Here is a 24,316-nt window from a genome sequence, read left to right on the forward strand (position 1 = left end):
TTATTTGTGTACCAGCCCCATTTATTTGTAAGTAGCCAAATTAAAAATCAAGTGAAACATAAACAGTCCCATATTTATATGAAGAATACTGATATGACACAAAACCAGTACATTTTATATTATAGTCAAAGCATACAATAGGGGGAAAATGCAAGTTTAAACAAAATAGGTTTTGTCAATTAGAATACTATTTAAAAAGTAAAATATAGAATGTGCTTTTAACTAATCTACAGATAAAAACCACTTTATACTGAAGAATTTCATTATTATATCAGGAGAATAATATTCTATTGGCAAAAGTGAGTGGGGTATAAATCATCTGGAAGAGTAAATAAATTATACAGGAAATTCATTTATTTCCCATTAACAACTTCAAGTTTTTTCCCTTGCATCATTTCATGATCATTTTAGAACAATATATTTATAAACATAATAGTATACATGTAATATATAAACAAAATATACACAATTTTTTAAAAAATGTTTAGGGCAAGTGAGATAGTACACTTGTGTTACATGTGGTAATGCAACCCAGGTAACAACTCCCAATTTACAAGGTTCCCAAAGCACTACCAGGAGCGATCCCCTCCCCCAAAAAACAAAAATAGTCTAGAAATATACATATGAATTACAAACTCAATCAGTAATAAACAATGACTTCTGCCTTTCCCTTCCCCAAGAACAGAAAAAGAGTTCTTTTCTAAAGCGTTCAGGGACAATTTTTCGGTAACTCAGGACTAAACTACGAGATTATGAGCTCAGTTCTAGACTTTAAAGGAGTAAAAAAACAACATTTCTTGTATTATTTTAATTTGTATTAAGATATCATAATCCACAAAGTTGTTTATAATAGTTGTTCTCAGGCATACAGTGCTCTGACACCAATCTCACAACCAATGTCCCCAGGTTCCCTCCTACCCCCAAGCCTGGCCCCTTGGAAGAAATAGAACAAACTTATTTTATATCACTTGCTCCAACAAAACTTAAAGGAATGGAAAATGGAATATCAGAAAATATATCAATATACATTAATTTGTGATGATTGAGTGCTGTATGATTTTTAACTTATGAAAATAAACAAATTCAAATCATTTAATACAATACAGTATACTGACTATTTTACTTACATAACTAAGTTATGTTGTAGTATTGGGGATCAAATCAGAGTCCATGACAGAGTCTGCAATTAAGTGCCTTAACCCCTGTACTATCACTCTTGCCCTAAACTTTTTAATCTTGTGCATATTGTACTATCATGTTTATATCTGACATGAAAAATATATTGCATCAAATTTTATTTTGTGCTTGGATCTTACTGTGGCAATTATCATGCTTCCCTGTCACAAATAAAATTTATTTTTAAATTCTGTGCTGAATATTTTAGAGTTTCCATGAACAGGTAAAACCTACAAATGTAAATTTTACTAAGAGTAAAGAGAATTAAGAAAATTTAAATGGGAAAATGTAAATAGCCTATAAAAGCACAAAGTGCTTTATCCTGCACTGCACTGTAGCACTGTCCTCCCATTGTTCACCGATTTGCGCAAGCAGGTACCAGAAGCATCTCCATTGTAAGACTTGTTACTGTTTTTTTTTAATATTTTTTTATTAAGGTACTGTATGTTTTATTGAGGTACTGTAATTTACAAAGTTATTCATAGCGCCCAACCTTACAATCAGCCATGATCAAATCCATGTGTATGGTCTAACCGACCTCGGATATCAACCCCATCACACCAGGTATCAGACATCACTCCTGCCTGGGCTCTGGGGCCATATAAGGAGCCAGGGACCAAACCCGGATCAGCCGCATTGCTCAGCCGCATTACAAGACAAACGCGTTAACTGCTTATCCTATCACTCTGGCTCCATGTTTTTGGCATATTGAATACGTCACGGGGAGCTTGCCAGGCTTTGCCGTGTGGGCGACATACTCTCAGTAGCTTGCCGGGCTCTCTGAGAGGGGCATAGGAATCCAACCCGGGTTGGCCACGTGCAAGGCAAACGCCCTACTCACTGTGCTATCATTTTATCCTAAGAAAGAAAATATTGGTTTTATATCAGAAAATGTTATAGATACTGCTTACATATCTGCATTAACAAGTAAAAGACTGCAATAAAAAATCTCTGGATATAAAAAAAATCTGATCAGACAGAACAATGGTTATAAATGAGATATTAATTCACTATTGAAAATAAATTTGTTTAAAAAAACCTTAGCAAACTAGGAGTAAACATCTTCTTAATCTAGTAGAGGGCAGACATATGCACTACTAGGGGATGTCATACTCAATGCCACAGGTTGAGAAGTTCATCTTCTCCTTTTTTTTCTTCTTTTATTTTTATAAATCACTGTCATTGTCCTCCCATTGTTCATCGATTTGCTCGAGCAGGCCTAAATAATATTTTATAAATAAATTTCATAATATTTCACTACACTTAATATTGAAACACCAATCACACCACTATTACACCTTCCCACCACCATATTTTCATCCCAAACCCCAAGTACTGCCCCCAAAGCAGAATTGAAATAATTTACTCTGTATTGTTTATTATGAATAATTTACTAAAAATAAGATTAAAAAAAAGATTTCTTAGAGAAAAGTATGAAGGTTGTTGAATTTCACCCAGGAGCCATGGAGCACTTCTATAAGAGATTAGTAACATGTTGTTAAAAGTTGACCCTTGTGTGCTTATATCTATAACTGCATAAATATATTCCCCCCTAAGATTTGTTGCCTTCTGCTTTAAACCAAATCAAATGTGGTGTGCTACTTTTGGTATATTGGTTGTGTAAAGTATGAGACGTCCAGGAATAGATCCCCTCATGGGTGAGGCTCGCCCGAGCAAGTGGAGAACGGCTGTGAGCCTGGCAGCAGTTGAGTTCTGGAGGATTTCGGCTGCCAGGGCTGGCTCCATTGGGCTGGGGAGGGGCCTCACCCATCCTCCTCCAGGTTGCCCTGAATGAAATAGTCTAGCATGGGGGTATGGTAGCATGGCTATGGTATATTCTGTCTTGTCTTTAAAGAAGCTCTTTTAATGCTTCTTGCAAAACTGGTTTCAAGGCTCTGAAAACCCTAAGCTATTTCCTGTCCATGAAGTTCTGTATCACTTGTTCTAATCTCAATAATAAAATATCTGAATAGAGTATTCCTGAGGAAGCGTTCGTAACATTGAATTTTTGCACTAGAACCCTCCATTCTCCTCTGGCTCAGAGTTCCATTTGATGGATCTGCTGTACATCTGACGGGCTTCCCTTTGTGTGTAAGTTCCCGTTTTGATCTTGCTGCTTTCAGTATTCTGTCTCTATCTTTGGCTTTTGAGATTTTGAGTACAATATGTCTTGGAGTTTTGAACACATCTCTAACTCCAACTAGGAGTAGTGGTCTAGCATTAGAGCAGAAAACTTTACAAAACTTCCCAGAATATTGTCATTACCAATGAACTTATGTGTGCCTCCAATTATGGAGCAAGCTCCTTTCAGTTTATTCTCTGAGAGAACAAGAAAAACTCATAACTTTCTTGTATATCATCATTTGCCAGAGACATTCTCCTTTAACTTTACAACCTTCTGTCCCACCTATACTTTTCCAGGTAGGCTTAGCTCCAGCTGCCATCCTGAATGCCTAGGAATTCCTTTCTCTCTCTCTCTCTCTCTCCAATGATGTAATTCCTCTCCTCCTGAACCTCATGTCTTCTTTTTCCTTTCATTTCTTATCTCTCTTTTGATGCTTTAATAGCTTACTGAGAAAGAATGTACAAAAGATATATTTTTTGAAACCTTGCCTGCTGCAAATGATTTTTATTCTAGCCTCATAATTATTTGGCTAGACATAGATACCCAAGTTTGTGACCATTTTCTTACAGAATGTCGAAGAGCTTGCAAAATTACTTTGGAAAACTTTGACATTCTGCTAATTTCTGTTCCTTTCTCCAGGACCGATTTTGTGTGTGCATGGAGGGGGGTGGAGAGGGGGGGTTACATATACCTGGCTCTGAGTTCAGAAATCATTCCTGGAGAAGCTCAGGAAACCACATGGGGTGCCAAAGATTGAGTCCAGATCAGTTGCTGCAAGGCAAGAGCCTTCCCACTGTATTATCTCTCAAGCTCCCCTCTTTTTGCACTGTGGTATGCTGCAATACCCCGGTAATATGTTATTTTCTTTGTCATTCATAATGCAAGTATATTCAATTCAGATACTCATGTACTTTTATTCCAGGATTTTTTTCTTGAAATCTTTTATAAATTCTTATTTATAAAAATTATTCACTGGCAATTTCTTCCCTTGCATTTTTCTTGATCTCTCTGAAGTAGTGCTATGAAGGAATTAGACCTACTATGAAGATTTTTTTTAATATTTCTTGAGCACTTCTGTATCTCTTTGATTTTTACTTTATAGGAGGTGTCCTCAGCCTCCCAATCTATTGGGTTTTTTAAGTACTGATGTTTTATATTATATCTTGGGTTGTATATCCTGGAGCCAAAGTAGCACTTGCACCCTATGAACATATGAATAAAACATACCAACAAAAAATAAATAAACTGATAAAATAAAATTAAAAGGAATGGATTCTTCATAGACCTCCAATATCTTGGTATTTCTTGTCTTAGATAGAACCTTTAACAAAAAGGGGAACAGGGGGGTGTCACTCCTTTGCATAAACAGTGATGGAATATGATTATGCAAATATATGAGGTGACAGAATTTGATGGCTTTAAATACAACACAAAAATCAGTAGATGAAGCACAATGGGAAATTTCTGAGTTCTTCAACTTCCTTAGATGAGAACAAGCCTGCCCGCAACTCGGAAGTCAGACTCTCTGACCCCTGGTTGGATATTCACTGTTTCTTCCCACTTTGAGCAAACCATGCCTTTGAGGTACACAGCATATGGCTTCATCCAGCATTTTCCGATCTTTCTTCCAAAGATTTGCTTTAAGCACATGTTATTATGTGTTTTAACTAGACTATTGAAAAGTTTTTGGCTACTTCCTCTATTTCTATTCAAATGTCTAAATTACATATTCCCCTTAAATAAGAGCTAGGGAGGAAAAAAGCTTCAGGCTCCAAAAAGGAAATATTACTTTTCTGTTTTGTTTTGTTTTTTTTCTTTAATTTGGCAGACTTAGAAAGTAAAGATAGAAACTTTTTACGTGTTGTAACTTTAGACAATACTAACAAAGAGAACTAAACTCCTGTGGTAAAAGTATGTAATTTGCTGAATGTTCCATGTATTATGGAAGAATGACACATTTCACCCTCTCACGTCAAGAGGGAAGCTGGGGCAGGGCCTTTTATGTGTCACTGGCAATAGGTCTGGTAAGAAGGACGAAAGGTGCAGGAAAACAGAACCCTTATGTTCTTTTTCCTTCACACTCACAACGTAGCTGACATCATTTCCCTCCCGCGAGATGATAGAAGTCAGTAAAACAGCAGAGGATCCATTCTAGGGGGAATGTCTAGCAAGCTCTTCGCAAAGCAGGGGAGGAAGTCAGCAGCAGGGAGTCTATGTCCGAAGAGTTCATTCAGGTTCTTTCCTTTCTCTGAAGTGCCACAATCAATTCATTCACTATTAACGTTTTCTCTCCAATAAGTCTTATCAGCTACTTGTGCTGGTTTTTCCAGCATGTCTCTAATCCTCTCTTCTGGTAAATCACTCCAATTCTTTGGGATAACAATCCTCCCAGACTCCCAGACTGTGTATATTGGGAGACGCTGTATGCCCAACAAGAGGGGTGGAATGTGCCATCCAGGTCCAGGTTGAGGAAGATTAATAACCCCCCTAAAGCCAAAGCAAGCTTATGACCAAGCTCGCCAAATCATCATGAACCCCAAGAACAGTTACAGGCCCTACCCGGATGAGACAATATTCGTTTAAGACCTTGTGCCAAAGAGAGATACTGTGCGTGATATTAGCCCTGAAGAAAGCAGGGCAGTAATATCCAGAGAAAAAAGACTGAATCCTAATGAAACTATCTGAGTCCTCTGGATGAAATCACATTGGAGCTAAACCTAGTAGACTAGTAAAAGAAAAGTGTATATGTATGTGTGTCTGTGTATGTGTGTTTGTATGAATGTATGGGTACTCATCTATCATACTTTATAACATTAGGCACTCCAGAAAATTGATTTTCAGGAGAAAACACTGAAAATCAAACTTCATTTCTAGAACAACTGTAAGTTTGGCAATGAGAAAGTTTGATTTTCAGATCAATTAAACAATCAATTAAATGATAGACACCTCTGTGTTATTTGGCCAAGCTGCTGGGAAAGTGGAAGAGGGTGGTAGGAGCAAGAGTGGACAGGAGGCCACAAGCTGGCTCAATGGCTGAAGGCTCTAGCCCCACACACACACAAGGTTGTGAGTTGGAATCACTTCCAGGGCAAATGCACTGAAGCTATCCCGAAAGCTCTGTTGTCAGTGACTCCCAGCAGGAACGGGCCAGGAAGATTACTCAGGGAAAAGGCACACCCAGGGCAAGTGTGTGCTGTGCAAGTGCTGAGGCGAACCTGACCAGGGGCTAGGGTTCCCAGCGAGGGAAGAAAAGTAATGATAAAGGAAAGAATATTTGAAGAAATGCTTCTTCTGACTAATTCAACAGACATTCAGTTTGAGATGACACAAGTGAACCATGAACTCTGATGCCATTAGAAACAGCATCCTTTTCCCATTTAGCAGTCTTTTGACATTCAAAGCTGTCTGTCCCCTTTCTTACCTACTTCCTACCTCTCCCTTCCAATTTCAGTTCCTTCCTCTGCTCAGACACAGTTCTTCTCAGTACTAAGAAATAAATTACTTTAGCATATTCATTATCACAATTAAATTTTCATTGACTTGATAAAACACTGTATTGCTGAGCCCTAAGCCAGCATCATACTTAAGAAACATTAGAGACATTTCCACTAAATTTTATTATCAGGCTGTCTAGTTCCCTCAAAATGGTTAATGATATTTTTATTACAGTTGCATTACATGTAGAAGCTAATTCAAGGAGACTTGATAATTTGTGGGACGTTGGGGGCTCCATACCTAATTATGCTCAGGACTTCCTCCTGGCTCTGTGATCAGGGGTCACTCCTAGTGGTGCTGCTCAAGGAACCATATATGTTGCCAGAGATCAGAGGTCAGATACATGCAAGGTAAGGGCCTTAGATCTTGTACTTCCTCTCTGGCCCCTATATTTCTAGTTCAATTGGAGGGAAGGGGTGCACACACACCATCTCGATTTTAAAATTTTACATATGAGTCAGAGAGTGAAAGATAAATAGATGATCTCGTTCATATGCAGAATACAAAAAAAGGGATTTGATAATCCCTAGTGGAAACAAACCATGAGTCATGATCAAGAGACTTGGGAACTGGGGAAAATAAGGGGAAGGTGGGGAAGGGACATGGGAGAGGAATACAGGGGTCCTGATTCACTGGTGGAGGAACTGAGCGGCACCACTGCAAGTATGAAACAATGATTTCAATCCTACTGCCAACTATGATACCACACTAAAAATTAAAAAAAAATAAAATATCAACTTTAAATTTTGCTTCAACACATACTGTATTACAAGCAAACTATTTCTGTAACAGTCTTTCACTGGGTAGCTAAACTCCTTGCGGGCTTGAATGAATTTGGGAGCACCATTCCAAGGCTCTCGCTAATATAATCCCGGGCAAGCCAATCCCTTTGGTCTCCATTTTATGATGCCTAAATGAAGATAAAATGATCTGTTTCTGAGGCAGGAGAAATAGTACAGCAGGTAGGGCATTTGCTTTGCACATGGCCAAGCCAGTTTGATTCCAGCCATGATATATGACCCCTTGAGCCCAGCCAGGAGTGATCTCTTGAGAGCAGAGCCAAGAGTAAGCTCTGAGTATCGCCAGCTATAGCCCCCAAAACATATGTTTCTTAGGGTAATCATAAGATAAATTTCCAGGGGCTGGAGAGATAGCACAAAGGGCTAAAACATATATTTCACTTGTGGGACCTCAGGTTCAATATCCCTGACACCTCATGGTCCCCCAAGAACTGCCAGGTGTGAGCCCTCCCAGCCCCCCCAAAAAATATATTTTTGTAGTAATAAGAACAAGGCCTAGCACATACTGAAACTGCAAATAATCAGCAGAGTTTCATTTCCCTTGAAAGTATTTTCCTACAAGAGCTAAGATCTTACTGAGTGAACATAGACCTTTGGTAAGTCTCGCAATAAAGCATCCCACAAATTCAGTTCATTTTCAATTAATTATAGAAATGGTAATCTAATTTGTGAATTAAATCATCTAATTAATCTTGCCACAGGCTTATTAAGGCTTCTAGGGAGAAAAAAAAAAGGCAAACAAGTACCCGTTTATGTGGCTTTTTTCCTTTTGTTTTGTTTTTGCAATGCTATACTCAACTTAGAAAAAGTAAATGGGGCCGGACAGGTGGCTCAAGTGGAAGCGCATATGACCTGGGAGCCCAGCTCAATGCCAACACTGCATGGCTCCCTGATCATCAGCAGGAAAGGGTAGAATATTTTCACTCAAAATTCCTAGATGGCTAATGGATTTAATTTCATATCTTTAAGCCTCACTGACACAGATAATTTACATACACAGCGGAGGGGGGTGTAATTCTTGTCTCTGTTCACTTAGACACACATCTGGTCTAAGAGACAGCAGTCTGCAAGAGTCACTCCACAGAGGTTAATGATTCTGGAACACAATTCTGGATTCTGGAACAGAATCATTAAGTATAACACAAAACTCCATCCAGCTGAAATAAGAATGGAGCCCAGGAAAGAATAAGGAATGGACAATCAAAGAGGTTAGACACCACCTTCAGAACTCTTTTTTGGTTTTTTTTGGCCAGCATTGTTAGCTACTATCTCCTGACTTGCTGAAAACAGCAAGAGGGTCATTCTGATCATGTAAGTTTCCTCTAAAAATATCCATTTAAAATATATATGTCAAAATGAAATCGAAATTAAAAATGTAAATGTATAAGATTCTGATTACATTTTGATTACATTTTAATTCTGATTACGAATAAAAGATACAAATCTTTGCATTCGTGTCATGATCCAATAAATGCTATTTCTGTTACTGTCAGGTTACTATCCTCCTTATTTCTATATAGCTTTGGTTCTAACTCCTAAGAGAAAAAAAAACTCTAGAATGCCCTATTTGGATGCTTTCAGTTGTGGGTAATTCAAAGTGGCTTAAAATAAAACTCCTCTGGCTTTTGTATACATAAGAAATAGCTGGGGATCCCACTGCAAATGGGAGCTCTGGGATGGGAAGAGAGCTTAAAGGCTGGCATATACTGGAGCCTGAGACTGGGACTTCACTCCCAAGCACCACTGGGAGTGACGACAGAGCACTGAGCCAGGAGTGGCCTGTGAGTTCAGGTGGGTGTGGCTCAACACCCCTCCCTGTGTCACATAAATGGAGATTTTGAAACACTGAAGTGTGTCCTGAAATTGTTCATTTTCAACAAATTCATTGATAAGCAAAGATGCTGCCAGTCCCTGGACCACCATTTGTTTTGTTTTTGTTAGGGACAGGGAGCACAACCAGTGCTCACTCTTGACAGTGCTGGGGAACCATGCAGTGCCAAACTCAGACTTCCTTAAACACAAAGCATGTACACCAACCCTCTAAGCATTGCCCCAACCCCTCAACCACAATTTTAATATCAAGACTAAATCAAAAGGAAATAGATAACCAAGTATATCTAGAAACTCAGAGGTAGACTGCTAAACGTGGTTATCAACAACCCATAGCACTTTTCTCTTCTATCCAAAAGGTTAGCTTAAGAACAAGATTGGCTCCATCTCCTGGGATACCATATGGCTGATAACAGAAACTGGAGCTACGTGCTTTCCTGCTCATATCCTGAAGGAGGAAGACTGGTTTCCTAAAAAGTTCTTAAGAACAAGAAGAAACATTTCCAGATGCTAAAAGATTTCCTTTGCCTCCCCTTTGCAGGAATTAGATCATGTGCTCTTCCCGAACCACTGACTGGCAAGGGAGAGTGGGAAACTCGTACTGGTGATGGAACTAGTGTTAGAGTAACTGCATGCCTGGAACTCCTCATGAACAACTTTGTAAATTATGGTGTCTAGATAAAAAATTAAATTAAAAAATATGTAAACCTTGTACAACCATTTAAATAGAAACAAATACTAAAGGCAAAATAATAATAATAATGTGTGCCTTATGCCTTGAAACTGGGTACTACTCTACTGCATTATCCTGTTTCAGAAAGAAAGAAAGAAAGAAAGAAAGAAAGAAAGAAAGAAAGAAAGAAAGAAAGAGGGAGGAAGGAAGGAAGGAAGGAAGGAAGGAAGGAAGGAAGGAAGGAAGGAAGGAAGGGAGGGAGGGAGGGAGGGAGGAGAGAAAAAAACAGAGAAAGAAATTGGCAGGGGGAGACTACCAAGCAGTGTCCAGGGGGCTTGGGAGCAGCGGGCAGTTCATTGCTGATCAGGCCATCCTGGAGACGCCAGGGAGCCACACCCGCAGATCGAACCAGGATTGGCTGCATACACTTTAACCCCTGTACTACCTTTCCATCCCCAACTTTTATAAAATGTTTACTTTTCAAAGCATGATTCTGAACATGGGAAGAGAAAAGTGAAAGGAGAGGTCTATTGCTGGACACTGCCTTTTCTACGACCATCAGCAGGCCAATCCCACATTACTGGACAACTCAGTAAACTAAGCTGAAGACCACAAAAGGGACTCAGTATATGATACAGTCTAAGAAATGAAAACCACTTCAGTAACTGTAAACTAGTAGCAAAAAAAGAAGCCTTTTCACATTATATCACTTGCAGTATTTCTCTGGAATTACTATATTTTGGTCCTCAAAAACTACAAGCATCATTTTATTCTGATTCAAGTTAGAATTGCCCCCACACCAAATATTAAAAATATATTACATATCCTTTGACCACTGATGCTTAGAAAACATACCTTAAGGTGTAAGTTTTAATTAAATTCATGAATAGCCCATTTTACTGGGCACATTTGGCAAGGCCTAAAACTAAAATATCTCCCCTACTCACAACACATACTGAGTCTCCATTAAATCTCAAGGAATCTTAAGTGGTTTGTAGCTGTTCAGCAAGAGAGGTACAAAGTCCATGTATTTGGGAATTATTTTCCTAGGACAGGATACTTTGTTATAGTATTTAAACTGTAAATTTGCCAATTCCAGCCTGAGAATACAGAAACACAGAAGTCTATAGCATATTCAATGGCAGACAAAAGGCATTCATTATATGCAAAACACACATGTGTGATTAACATGCAGCTCAAAAGACAATCAAAATTACAAGTATGCAAATATTTCTTACTTGAAATCCTGATACCACTAACAGAGAGGTACCTTGAGGTACACTTCCAAACATAAAGCATAAAGCATAAAGCAAAGCCTGAGACTTTCACTGCAAAAGCTTGGAAGAAAGAAATCTTAGTACTGAGCAGCTTTTAGAGTGCTCAGTACTAAGCACAAGAGGGTGGAATAATTTTGAACACAAATAGCATTAGAAGCATTGTTCCACTATGAAAAGAACAGTGGCATTAGAATCACGTTGGGCATCATACCAATTCCTTAAACTTTCAAGATTTATTATTCCTGAGGTTATTTCACCCTTAAATGACATTATTTCTTCAGTTACTATACAAAAAAAGGAAGAATATAACCAACTTCACCAAAGTTACTATAAGTATTCAGTGAAAAATGTTTGAAATACATAATCACTATAATACCTGGCACAAAAATAAGGTGTGGTTATTAGCACTCTTTCGTTTGTGGATCATTTAAATTAACTAAGTAGAACTGAATAACTTTCAACTTTCAGTTTTACTACTTTAAAGTAAAGCAAAGTCTAAGCTACTAAATGATCTTAAAGGAACTTCAAAACACAAACAATATTATCAACCTTTTTGGGGAGAGGGGGGTAATTATTTATTTATTTTTGTTTGGGGGCCACACCTGGCAGCACACCTGACTCCTGACTCTGCCACCTTACCCATGGTGCTATCTCTCCAGGTCCTCCAATTTTATTTTAAATGGAAGTCCAGACTGAAATACTTAAGAAGTCTCCTTTACCCAACAGAGAGTAACCCAAACAGAGCCAAACAAAAAGTATCCTTTATCTAACTGCTCACATAGTCAATATTGTATTTTCAGTTGTTAATTTGCATTTAATTCAGCAGTGAAGTGTTGGTAGATTCCATTTAACACAAAATGCAATTTCTCAACAATGTATTCCTTTAAAAAAAAAACTAATAGCCATAAAGCCTCTGTCTTTATTAAGCCCCTAAATAAGGCAGTAAGTACTACTTAGAATGCAATAATGTTAAATTTTAGCTTGTTGATTACAGTGCCCTCTATCAAATCTTGATGGATGATTTCTTCGGAAATTTACATCTCATAATAAATTAGAGGTAAAGAGCTTTCAAATTACCAGAAAATTCTCTACATTCAATTCTAAAGAGAGGGAGGAAAGAAAGGGAATACACAAAAAATGTGCTTCAAGTAATCTTTTTATGTTTTAGCAGGAATGTTAGAATGTTTTTCCTTGAAACAGTATAATACCACAGGCACTTAACTATGCTTTGTTTTTTATTTCCTTTTTTTCTGGTAAACTGCAAGAAGGGGTGGTTCAAGATAATGGTGCAGCCAGGTACCCTGGGCTCATCTCCTAGCAACTACAAACTTGCAACTAAAATGGAACAATTTTTTATGAAGTAGCATTGAAGATTGGTAGAACAGTATCTCCACAGCATCCACTGTGTTTGGCCCAACAACCACCCCCAACAACAACAACAACAACAAAAATTTAAAGAAATTTATCAGTATAACAATCTGGCAGGAAATATTAAAGGAATTTCTGCAAACTTTTTCTTAGCGATACAATTTTGGAATTAGGATTTGTGATTTATCACTGCAACTACCATCTGTCGCCCAAGAGCATACACTTTCCAAAAACACTTTCCAAAAAAGAATCAACGTAAAAGGCCATAGTTAGTCTTGATAAAAAGTTTTAGAGACTACAAAGGTATATGTCACCTCCCTTTAGTGCTCTCACTGTAATATATAATCCCAAGTAAATGTCAGAGAAATGGTTCAACGTAAATATCTGTAGGAAAGAGAAAAAGAGCAGACATTATATCCCCTTCTCCATAATTCCACAGAAAAACTGTCTCTTACAATTCTTTTTTCTTTTTTTTTAACAATTAATTCTTAATAGGAGCCTGAAGAGTAAAGACCATGCTTTATGCATCTTTATGCTCTCATAGTGCCCAGCACAGAATTTTGCACACAAATGCTATGGGTTTAATTAATTAGCAAAAGAGTCAGAGGCCTTCTCACTGCAGGGTTCTGGCCACCCATGGCCTAGGCTTCTTGCCTGCGGCTTCACAGGGGCGGCCCAATGCAGACCCCTTGAGCCAACCAGGTCTTAAGAGAAGCCATTGGGAGATTTCCAGGAGGTCTGCCCTGGCGTGGCACCAACAGAACTGGGCCATCCTTCATCATACACGTACCTTGACACCAAGGGGCTGGAAGCCCTACAGGTGGCACAATCGATCAAACCTCCATGATGTGTTTATGAATCTGGCAGTGAGACTGACTTTGCCCCACTTGAAAGAGAGGCCATGAAAACAGGCAAACTGCATACAACAACTAGTCTAAGTATTCGGTCTGCAGAAGATCCAGAGGAATCAGCCAAAACAATTTACCAAAATGAAAGAAATCCTTGTTTCTCATTTGGTATTTGATAATTATCCAATTGACCAAAGTAAGGATATTGACCAAAAATAAGAGAAATCCTCACCATCCTGACACCATTTTTCAGAAGCTCTGGGCAACAGAGGAAAGCTAGTGCTCAAAACAAGTGAGGCACTAAAGCAGAGATGGCTTCCACTAGCCACAGAGAACTTCCTTTTCACCTCTCAACAGGCAAACAAACACTGAAAATCTAAGCATGACAGGATTTGTCACTGGTGACTAATGGAATGTTGTCACCCCACACTTTCATTGACCATGTAAAATACTGAACACAGAAAATGTTCTATCTTTAAGTGGTCTGTTGGGAAGTTTTGAGACCTAACTTGAAAAAGCACTGAGAACACATAAGAAAACATTCTGACTCTGGCTGCTAATAGGCAGAGTCAGTCTGTATCCTACAGCGTTGGATGAGGTACTGTCACTATTGTATGCAACAGGACCAAACTCCACAGTAAAGCCCCCACCTTCATTATTTTAAGTTCTATTTTGTCTCTGTAGCCACACATTGATGGTTTCTTTTCAGAAAGCTGCCAGGAATTCTGCTTTGTAGTCTTCAAGGAAAAACTGGCACTCTTCATGAGGAACTCTACTTTCTGGGCTAAGACTACAAAGTTTTCTGCAGAACTCCCTAGAAGATTATTTAAATTAAAATCTCCTGCAGCTGCACCTTTTTGCAAAGGAAAACTTTTTTCTTGACTTCTGAACATTTTATCTATGAGTGTATTACACAGATATCATATTTGAGTAAACAACTTTAATAATCTATATTTATACTGTGCAAGGATAAACATTTGGCCAACTTAAGCCATTAGTACACTGTAGTTAACTCTTTTGCTAGGAATGTTCTTTTGATAAAGATACTAGTCCTTATGTGAACGAGCAAAATAAATCCATTTTGGATATAAATATCTGTGATACACAGCCACTTTGTATACAACTGTAAGGGAGATTTCTTACAAGGGCCAATCTGAGAATATCTTCAAATACATTCAACAAAAGTAATCTGGCCACCCAAGTTGTATAATATGGACTTTTTTTCATAGTGGCAGACCTAAAGGAGGCCTCAATTATATATTTGATATTTGTGTCATAGTAATTATAAATACTTTTACTTTTGGGGGGGTGGGAGTGCAGGTTAAGTCATATCTGGTGGTGCTCAGGGACCATTCATGGCTCTGTGCCCAGGAGTGACCCTAGCAGTGCTAGGAGACCATATGCAATACCAGGGCTACAACAGAGGCACAAGGAAGGCAAGCACATAAAGGGAACAAGGCAGAAATAACCCTGTATGATTTCTCTAGTCCACATTTTTCTAGTTTCAGCTGTTACAAATAAAGTTACAATAAACTTCCCTGCATATATCTATCAGTATCCCTGTGTGTTAGGGGACCCTGACCCTATGGTGATGTTAGAAGAATCTAACCACTCAGGAAAGTTGTGATATACAATTATGGGTCATACAAACTAAGTGCTAAGAAAAGAGACAGCCACAAAGACCAGGTGAGATCAGCTACTAGCTTCCTTGTGTTAATGCCTAGGCTCTGGCACACACATGCATAAGTTGCTTAAATCTCCTGACATGATGTTGACACAAACACAGAGATGCCAATCAGGAAGGCTTCTCCAACCCACGCTGTCCCATGTTTATTACAGATCACAAAACATACAGGACCTGACTTCCATTATTCTGATTCCAGCATCCAAAGCAAGATAAGGGGTCACCAAAAATCATACTGTTTGTATAAAGCATCTGATCTTATTGATTCAAGGTCCAAAGTTTCAGACACATAAAAACACTCATTAGAATATTATATATCTCAGAATTTATGTCATGAATGTATGTATGTATGTATGTATGTATGTATGTATGAAGAAATCTTGTTTGCAAGAGAAAATGCATATTCTCAAAAGGTACATCATATTTGTGGGATATACAAAAATATAACGTCAGACTAATACCCAAGGACAGTAGAAGCAAGGGCCAGGAAGACTGACCCATGGTTGGAAGCCTGCCTCGTGCTGGGGGAGAAGGTAACTGAGATAGAGAAGGGACCACTAAGACAAAGACAGTTGGAAATGACCACTCTGGATAAGAAATGCATGCTGAAAATAGGCAAAGGAACAAACACGAAAACCTCTCAGAATCTGTATTGCAAATCATACTGCCCAAGAGGAGACAGAAAGAGAGTGTTGGGGGTGGGGAAGGGAGAAAGAGAGAAAGAGGGAGAGAGAGAGAACGATAGTGCCTGCCATAGTGGCAGGCTAGGGAAAGGGTGGTGGGAGGGGAAACTGGGAACATTGGTGGTGGGAAATGTACATTGGTGGAGGGATAGGAACATAATCAAGAGCACAGACAGCAGAAATACAAAAACTGGTTATATTACATCTTGATAAAATAACTTGGATTTTAACAACTTTCAGTGAAAATAAGACTTTTCCATCCTAGGCTACTTAAATAACATTTCCAAGTTTTTCTTAATATACCAATTTTCTATATATTGTTAACTATTATTAGCTCCCTTATACTACAAAACATATACAGAATATCAAGAAATTAAGAAAAAGAGTATGGGCACTTGCTTAGCATATGGCCAGCCCTTGTTCAAATCCCCAAAACTACGTATGATTCCCTGAGTATGGTCACTTCTGAGCACAGTCAGGAATAGCCTGAGCACCTCTGAGTTAAAATTGCCCAATTCCCATCAAAAAAGAGAAAAGAAACAAAGGTAGAATAAGACGAAGAGGAAAGATATGAAAAAACTTCAATGTCATTCATATACCAAGAATTGAAACCAACTTGTTGAATCTCTGAAACTGAAACTTTAGATCTTGGCATTTTGTTCATTCTTGCACCACACTGAAGAATTTTCTGAGGCAACTTGAAAGTTAGAGCCCTTTTATTTGGGCAATATATTTTTGTTCTCTTATTCAGAAAGCTTAAAAACACTAAAATGGGGGGGAAAGCACTATGGTATTGCAAACTACACTTGTTAATCTTTTTTTTAAGGCAGAATTTCAGCAGTAAGAATAAAATTTTCAAATTACATTTACAAAATTAAAAAAAAAAATGAGGGTCAGAGAGAGAGTATATGATACTTTGATCTGGCTTTGCACATGGCCAACCTGGATTCAATCCCTAGGATTCCACATAGGTACCCAAGCACTGCCGAAAGTGATTCCTGAATGCAGAGCCAGGACTAACACCTGAGCATCTCCAGGTGTGGTCTGAAAACCAAAAAAAAAAAAAAAGTAGTATAAAAAAAATATATATATACATGGGCAAGGCATATAGTACAGTGGGTAAGGTGCTTTTTTGCATGAAGCTAACCCAGGTTCAATCCCTAGCATCCCATGTGGTCCTCTGAGAACTGCCAGGAATGATCCCTGAGTGTTCATCCAGGAGTAACTCCTGAGCACTGCTGGGGGTCACTCACCAAACCAATAAATAAATTAATAAATTAAGTGACTATTAAATATATATATAGTATGCATTTATAAGGCTTGATTGTATTTTTTTTTACTTTTCAGATCCCATCATAACATTTTTTATGTGTTTATATATGTGGCGACAGAATTGAACCTGGGCCTCATATACGTTAAGCATGCACTTTACTACTAAGCCACATTCATAGCCCCATGACACTCTGAAAATTGGGTTCTTCAGAGGTCAGAGAGATAGTACAGATCTTAGGGAACTTGCCTTGCATGTGACCACCCCAGTTCGATCTCTGGCACATGGTTCCCTGAGTACCACTAAGAGTAATTGATCCCCAAGCACAGATCTGGGTGTAACCCAGGAGAAGAGAGTTATTAAAAATAAATAACCAAAATAAGGTCCTTTAGGACCTTGGGTTTATGGCGAGGAGGATCTTAGAACACTGGTGGTGAGCATAGCATCGAAAGTATAAAATAGTATCAGTGCTATTGTAAAAATAGGTCTCCTGCATCAACACTAAGTATATGTCCCAGAATGCCATCATATTACTTATCATATTTAACAAAGTACTTTCCTTCTTTAGCTGAAGTGAAAGTTTTACTTTCCATTCTTTTTTTTATGCAGATGTTGAGTTAGCATATAACTCTTTATTATTTCAGAATCATACATGCTTTTTTTTTCAATTGATATATAAGTGACATTAGTTTCAGGTATACAACATAAAGGTTCAATAATACTTTTCTTGAATTTATTACATAACTCTTATTATTTCAGGATCTCATATATGCTCCACTTTTACAACTGAAATATGTGACAAGAGGCATTATATAAGTTTCAGGTGTACAAAACAATGATTCAAAAATTGCAATTTTATTAGCTGCTACTTCCTAACTATTGCTCATCCATAGCACTAGGCACTATAAATCAAAGTAATATAAAATATAATCTTTTCTTTAGGAAGTTTAGAGTCCATGGGGCTGGAGAGAGAGTATAACGGGTAAGGCGTTTGCCTGGATTCAATCACTGGCATCCCATATAGTTCCCCAAGCACTGTCAGGAGTAAACCCTGAGCACAGAGCCAGGAATAACCCCTAAGCACCATCAGGTATGACCCAAATAACAAAACAAAAAAAGAAGAAGAAGAAAAAGTTCACAGTCCAGTCTAATTTTGTAGGTGTCAAAAAGAAAGTTAGTTCTTTTGTGAAAAAAAAATTGCAGAATTGTCATCCAAAGACCTTGCATTCTACTATCTGCCCTCTCCAATGCCGTAAACCCTTAAATAAGTCAAATCACCTCTTGACCTCAGTGTTTCTGTAAAATGAAGGGGCTAATTTAGATGTTCTTTACGGTCCTTTTGGCAAGAATATCCTATCATTTTAATCTGATACATAATTTACAAAATGTATAATAACTGTTCTGTATATGGTAGTTAGAAGTCAAAGATAAACAACATAGATAACCATAATAAATGGATTTCTGTAGATAATATTTAAATTTTTCTCTTATGTTATTTTCATCAAGTTTCTGTAAACAGTTTCAGAACCTAACATTTTTTCCAATACTAGCATGAATACTCATTAAGAAAACAAAGGTTCTGCATCAGAAGCCCAAGAACAAGTGTCCCTTACAACTCCCCACTTTTTCAGGAAAAAAGACTCAAAGAGTCTCAAAGAGACGACAATTAATAGTCTGTGAACATATTCAAAGGTCGATAAATTCCTTCTGAGAATTTTCAAATTTTATGTTTCTATTTCAAAGATGACTTCAAATTATTTGTACAGACAGTTTATAATTGAAAACTGCCACAGCATGTTAATGTGTGTTTTCAATCAAGTGATGCCAAGAAAAGGCACTTTAATCATCAGAGACTAATGGGAAAAGCAAGGCAAACTTCAAACATAAATGTATTCATGCCCAGGTGAAGACCCTGTCTAAACAGAAAGAGGTTCTGTAGCAGCTCAAATAGAGAAAATAGATGGAAAGGTTGAGTCATCACATGATGTCTATGTGCACATGTAAAGTTAAAAGCAACAGCCTTAAATTAATATATTTATATCATATATTAAGAAACTAACTTAGGGGCCAGAGCAATAGTATAGCAGGTAGGGCATTTGCCTTGCACACAGCAGACCCGGGTTTGATCCCTGCCTGGCATCCCATATTGTTCCCCCAGCACTGCCAGGAGTAACTCCTGAATGCAGAGCCAGGAGTAACCCCTGAGCATCACTGAGTGTGACCAAAAAAGCAAATAAATAAATAAATAAAAATAAAAAAGAACCTAACTTAGCAAATCACTAGTATTAAATCAGAGTAATTTGAATAGTACTGTAGTTTAAAAATGCAAACCACTTCTATGATTTCATTATTACAGGTTAATATAAAGTGGTATTAACTAGTCTTAAAGTTCTATGTTTTTGGTTTGGTTTGGTTTGGTTTGGTTTTGGGGCCACTCCCAATGATGTTCAGGATTTGCTCCTGGTTCTGCAATCTGCGCAAAGGGCTCACTCCTGGTGGGCTCAGAGGACTGTTTGCAGGACTGGGGATTCAACCCAGGTTCACTGTACACAAGGGAAACGCCCTACACACTGCACCATTGTTTTGGCCCATAAAATTCTACATATTTTTATGATGTAATAAATCGGAAGTTAGCCATGGGAGCTGCTGGGAGTATTACCTGCATTTTCTTAAACATGTTTGAGGAAATACTGTTTTTAAATTGACAGACTGGGGCCAGAGAGATAGAAAACAAATAACTTTCAGGAAGTTATAGTAACTACTGAAACAATAATTGAATATTGGTAAAATCATGAATCTTAAATGTTCTCAACACATAAAAGAATTTTGGGTTTGTTTTTCTTTTGGGGGGGGTGAGGGAGGAGTTGGTCATATCTGGCAATGCTCAAGGCTTATTCCTGACTCTGTGTTCAGGGATCACTCCAGGTGGTACTGAGGGACTGACCACATGTGGTTCCAAAAATAAACCCAGATCATCTGTGCGCAAGGTCTTGCCTGCTGCACTATCTCTCCAGCATTAAGGAAGTGTTAGCTAATTATGTGATGGTAATCATTTCATAATAAAGTATGTAATAGCAACAAACTGCATAACTTATTTAACAATGTCAGCTATCCATAATGCTTTAATAAAACTCAAAACACTCTAACAGTTACATATTAATTCATTTTTATTCTTTTTTCTTCCTATAATATGCCACCATAATCTAAGTATATCTTCTGTATACATTCTGCCAGCTAAAATTATATTATACTACCATCATAAATAAATAAGCAATATTAAAGATAAGAATCGGGTCAAAAGCAAAACTTATGTCTGCTGCCAATATAAGATTAAGAGAGATTAAAATACAGTTCTTTGAAAAAGCATATAAAAAAAACAAAAAGCAGAGGGGAAGAGGGGCTAGGATGCAACCCCAAGGAGAGCTCCTGCCTTGTATGTGTGAGGTCCTGGGTTGGATCTCCAGCACCCATAGCGGAGAGAGGATGGGTGGGTGGAGGGAGGGGAGAGGTGGGAGTAGTACTGCAACTCACAAATTCAAAAACATTTATTAAGAGCCTACTTTGTTCAACGACTATTTCTGGTGCCGACAATATGGCAGAACAAAGAGGACAAAGTTCCTCTTTGAGAAACTTTAAGAAACTACAAGAAAGCCTAGTAATTAGAAAAATGTAATTAACCAAATGACAACATAAAGTCCTGAAATATTTGGTTCCACATAGAGCCACCTATCCAATATATAGTAAAAGAGGTTAAAACTTGGCGGGTACAGAGATAGTATAGAGGTAAGGTGCTTGCCTTGAATGCAGTCAATAATGATTTGATTCCTGGTACCACATATGGTCCCCTGAACACTGCCAAGAATGATCCTTGTGCAGAGCCAGGAGTAAGCCCTAAGTACTGCTGGGTAAGACCCCAAAACTGAAAGGAAGAAAAAAGTGTAAACCATGGGGCCTCAATGGACCAGAGAGACAGTACAGTGGGTAGGGCACTGGCCTTGCACATGACCAACGTGGTTTTAATCCTCGGCACCACGTATAATCCCAGGCTCACCAGAGATGATCCCTGAGCACTGCTGAGTAAGGATCAAAATTTAAAACACACACACACACACCAAATTTGAGGCCTGGGAGATAGCACAGAGGTTCAATTCCTGGCACTACTTGACCTCCCAAGCATCATTTGGTGTAGAGTTAAGATTAGTTCCAAGGAATAGGCACATCACCAGGTGTGCTGGAGGCTTCCAAGCACCACCAGAGAACTCCTGATGGTTTCTAAGCACCACCAGGGTAGCTCTGGTTGTGTTTGACCCTACAGGACTTGAGCAGCCTGCATACTCTGGCATCGGCACTGAACTGCCAGCAAGCTTGCCAAGTATTACTAGGAGTCGCTGGGCCCCCTGAGCACCATTTGGAAGCCACCCTCCCCCAAATAAAGACAAATGAATCAACACATAAAAGCTTAAAACTTTATGATTTAGGCCAGAGAGACAGCTTTGCGTGCTATTGCCCTGGGCACCAGTCTCCTGGCACTGCTGTGAACGACCCCGAGCACTGCACCATACCTGATGCAGCCCCCAACCCCAAAACAAAAAGAGACTGTATTATTTTAATTTAAATTAAGTCATAAAGCTAAGAAAATTATGACATCTCCTAAATGATGTGTTTTTCAAAAACCAATATTGACCTGTCTCAAAACCAAAATGATATTATTTTATATATGTATATTTACACTATACAGGTATCTCTGAAAAATGAAAGCAAAGAGAAATGCAGATATTGAGTTATAATCTTTCAGAGGGATTTGAAATATTCTACTACGAAAGGAAGTAGAACTCCATTCTCTCTAAAGAAAATAAATTTCAGGAAAAAAACTGAAAAGAGCGTTATTATTACTGCTTTAGAGTAAATATATACAGCTACTGGAGCAGTACTAAGAGTGGGTAGAGCATTTGCTTTACACGTAGCTAACCCAGGTTCAATCCCTGGTACTTCAACTGGTCCCTGAAGCCCACCACCAAAAATGATCCCTAAGCACAGAGCCAGGAGTATTGGTTGTGGCCCCAAAACAAACAAAAAGAATTATATCATGTAAACCGAAATACAAATTTGAAAGTCATTAAAATATGTAGAACTTCTTGCATGCCTATTTTTTTTCCTGACTTTTGTTTGGTTGGTTAGTTTTGGTTTGAGGCTATACCCGGTCATGCTCAGAGCTTACTCCTGACTCTACTACCAGGGATCACTTCTGGTGGTGTCTGAAGGACCATACTGATATTGGGGATTGAACCCAGGTCAGCCAAGTGCAAGGTGTAGACCCTACCCACTGTACTATCTCTCCTGCCTCTTCCCTGACTTTCTGCTGGATTTATCAGCCTCAAAGGTTGTGCTGTGTGTGGTAGTTTACATTATCAGAACATACACTTGTTACGAAGATCCTAGGTTTTAAATTTTCACAAACATATCTAAAAATTATAAAATCGCAAATAATTTTTTCTCACTTTACGGATTTTTCTTATCTTCTATTGAGACGAATGATGGGTAATTTTAAAAAGTCTAATGCTGCTGACTGCTAGCAAGGCCGCAAAAGATGAATTCTCCCACACGCTGTGAATGGAAGCTGAACTTGGTACATACCTAGGTCCAGCATCTTCCATAATCCCTTGCAAAGCACCCTCATCTTCAGATTTCCTGATCGCAATTGCTACTACTGAAAGCACTGCCAACAGTAATCTTTTAATGTTTCCTTACTGACATTTTCATAACATTCCAAATACTACAGTAACCAACTTCTGGTCATTTGAAGCAACCAAATCCTTCAGAGTACAGAACAGCACAGACTACAATAAAATAGCAAAATCTAAATTACTAAAAGAACAGAAAACTACTGCCACAAAAGAAACTATATAGAAATAGAGCTAGGCAATTTCATGGTGTTTCAATAATTATACAGTTCAATGTGACAAAATATAATATATGCACAAAGACGAGAAAATTTATGACTATAGACACTTTTAAAAATAATATTTAAAACTTCCAAAGGATAAAATAATATCAACATAAAAACAAATGCAATAACACTATAATATTTATTATAGCAATTTTACTATTTTACCTTTCCTTTGAATTCTATTCATTGATATCATGTGTCTGTAGATTCAAATAAGAAAGAAAATAAAAACCAAAGAGGGAAAAAGAAAAACTTACTGGAATTGAAAATTCCTCAGCCAAATACTTCAAGGAGGCCGCTTCTCTTGCCAAGAACTTGTTTCTCTCTCTCATGTTGCCCTGAAGTTGTGTATCAAACTCCTTTCTCACCACAGAAGCAATAGAGTCAATAATCACAAGTTTAACGCCTTTTGAAATAATTTCTTCTTCCAAAGATTCAATCCTATAAAAGCAGAATTTGTAAAACAGAGGGTATATTTAATGATTTCTTTTTTTTTGCTTTTTGATTCACACCTAGCGATGCACAGGGGTTACTCCTGACTCATGCACTCAGGAATTACTTCTGGAGGTGCTGGGGGGGAGGGGAACCACATGGGGTGCTGAGATTCGAACCCAGGTTGGCTACATGCAAGGCAAACACCCTACCCGCTGAGGTATCACTCCAGCCCCTTTAATGACTTTCTTGATCTTCATTTTTTTGTGTTTTCATCTGGGGGCCACACCCTGAGGTATTCACAATGCTTACTCCTGGCTCCATGCTCAGGGATTACTCCTGGTGGGTTTGGGGACCATATTGTGGTGCTGGGGAATGAACCCAGGTTGGCTGCATGGAAGGCAAACACCCAACCCACTGTACTCTTGCTCAAGCCCTTAATACGTATTTTAATACAAAGATTAAACAGTTAGAAACAGCACCAGACCAGGAATGTAGCTCTATGGTAGAATACTTGCCTTGATAAACAGGTCCTGGGTTCAATCCCGCAGCACCACCAAAAAAACACAAAAGTTTTTCTCCATAAATTTTAGTAACTATTTAATGAATAGTGCTAGGGAAATTACATAAATATTGGGCACGTGCCTTGCAGCAGGTATGAGGCCAAGAGTTCACTCCCCAGAATCTAGTGGAGCCCAGAACATCACC

At 38.3% G+C, this 24,316-nt stretch overlaps 1 protein-coding gene across 1 annotated transcript in view; it reads right to left on the minus strand.

Moving 5' to 3' along the window:
• The window catches only part of RAD51B (RAD51 paralog B), a 672,013-nt gene that overhangs the window by 583,304 nt on the left and 64,393 nt on the right, over positions 1 to 24,316 (minus strand). The window contains exon 7 of the mRNA XM_056134025.1: positions 23,434 to 23,617. Coding sequence (XP_055990000.1) covers positions 23,434 to 23,617 — 184 coding nt within the window. The remainder of the gene's footprint in view (positions 1 to 23,433; positions 23,618 to 24,316) is intronic.

The sequence above is a fragment of the Sorex fumeus genome, unplaced genomic scaffold (assembly GCF_029834395.1).
Source record: "Sorex fumeus unplaced genomic scaffold, SorFum_2.1 ptg000098l, whole genome shotgun sequence".
Lineage (NCBI taxonomy): Eukaryota > Metazoa > Chordata > Mammalia > Eulipotyphla > Soricidae > Sorex > Sorex fumeus.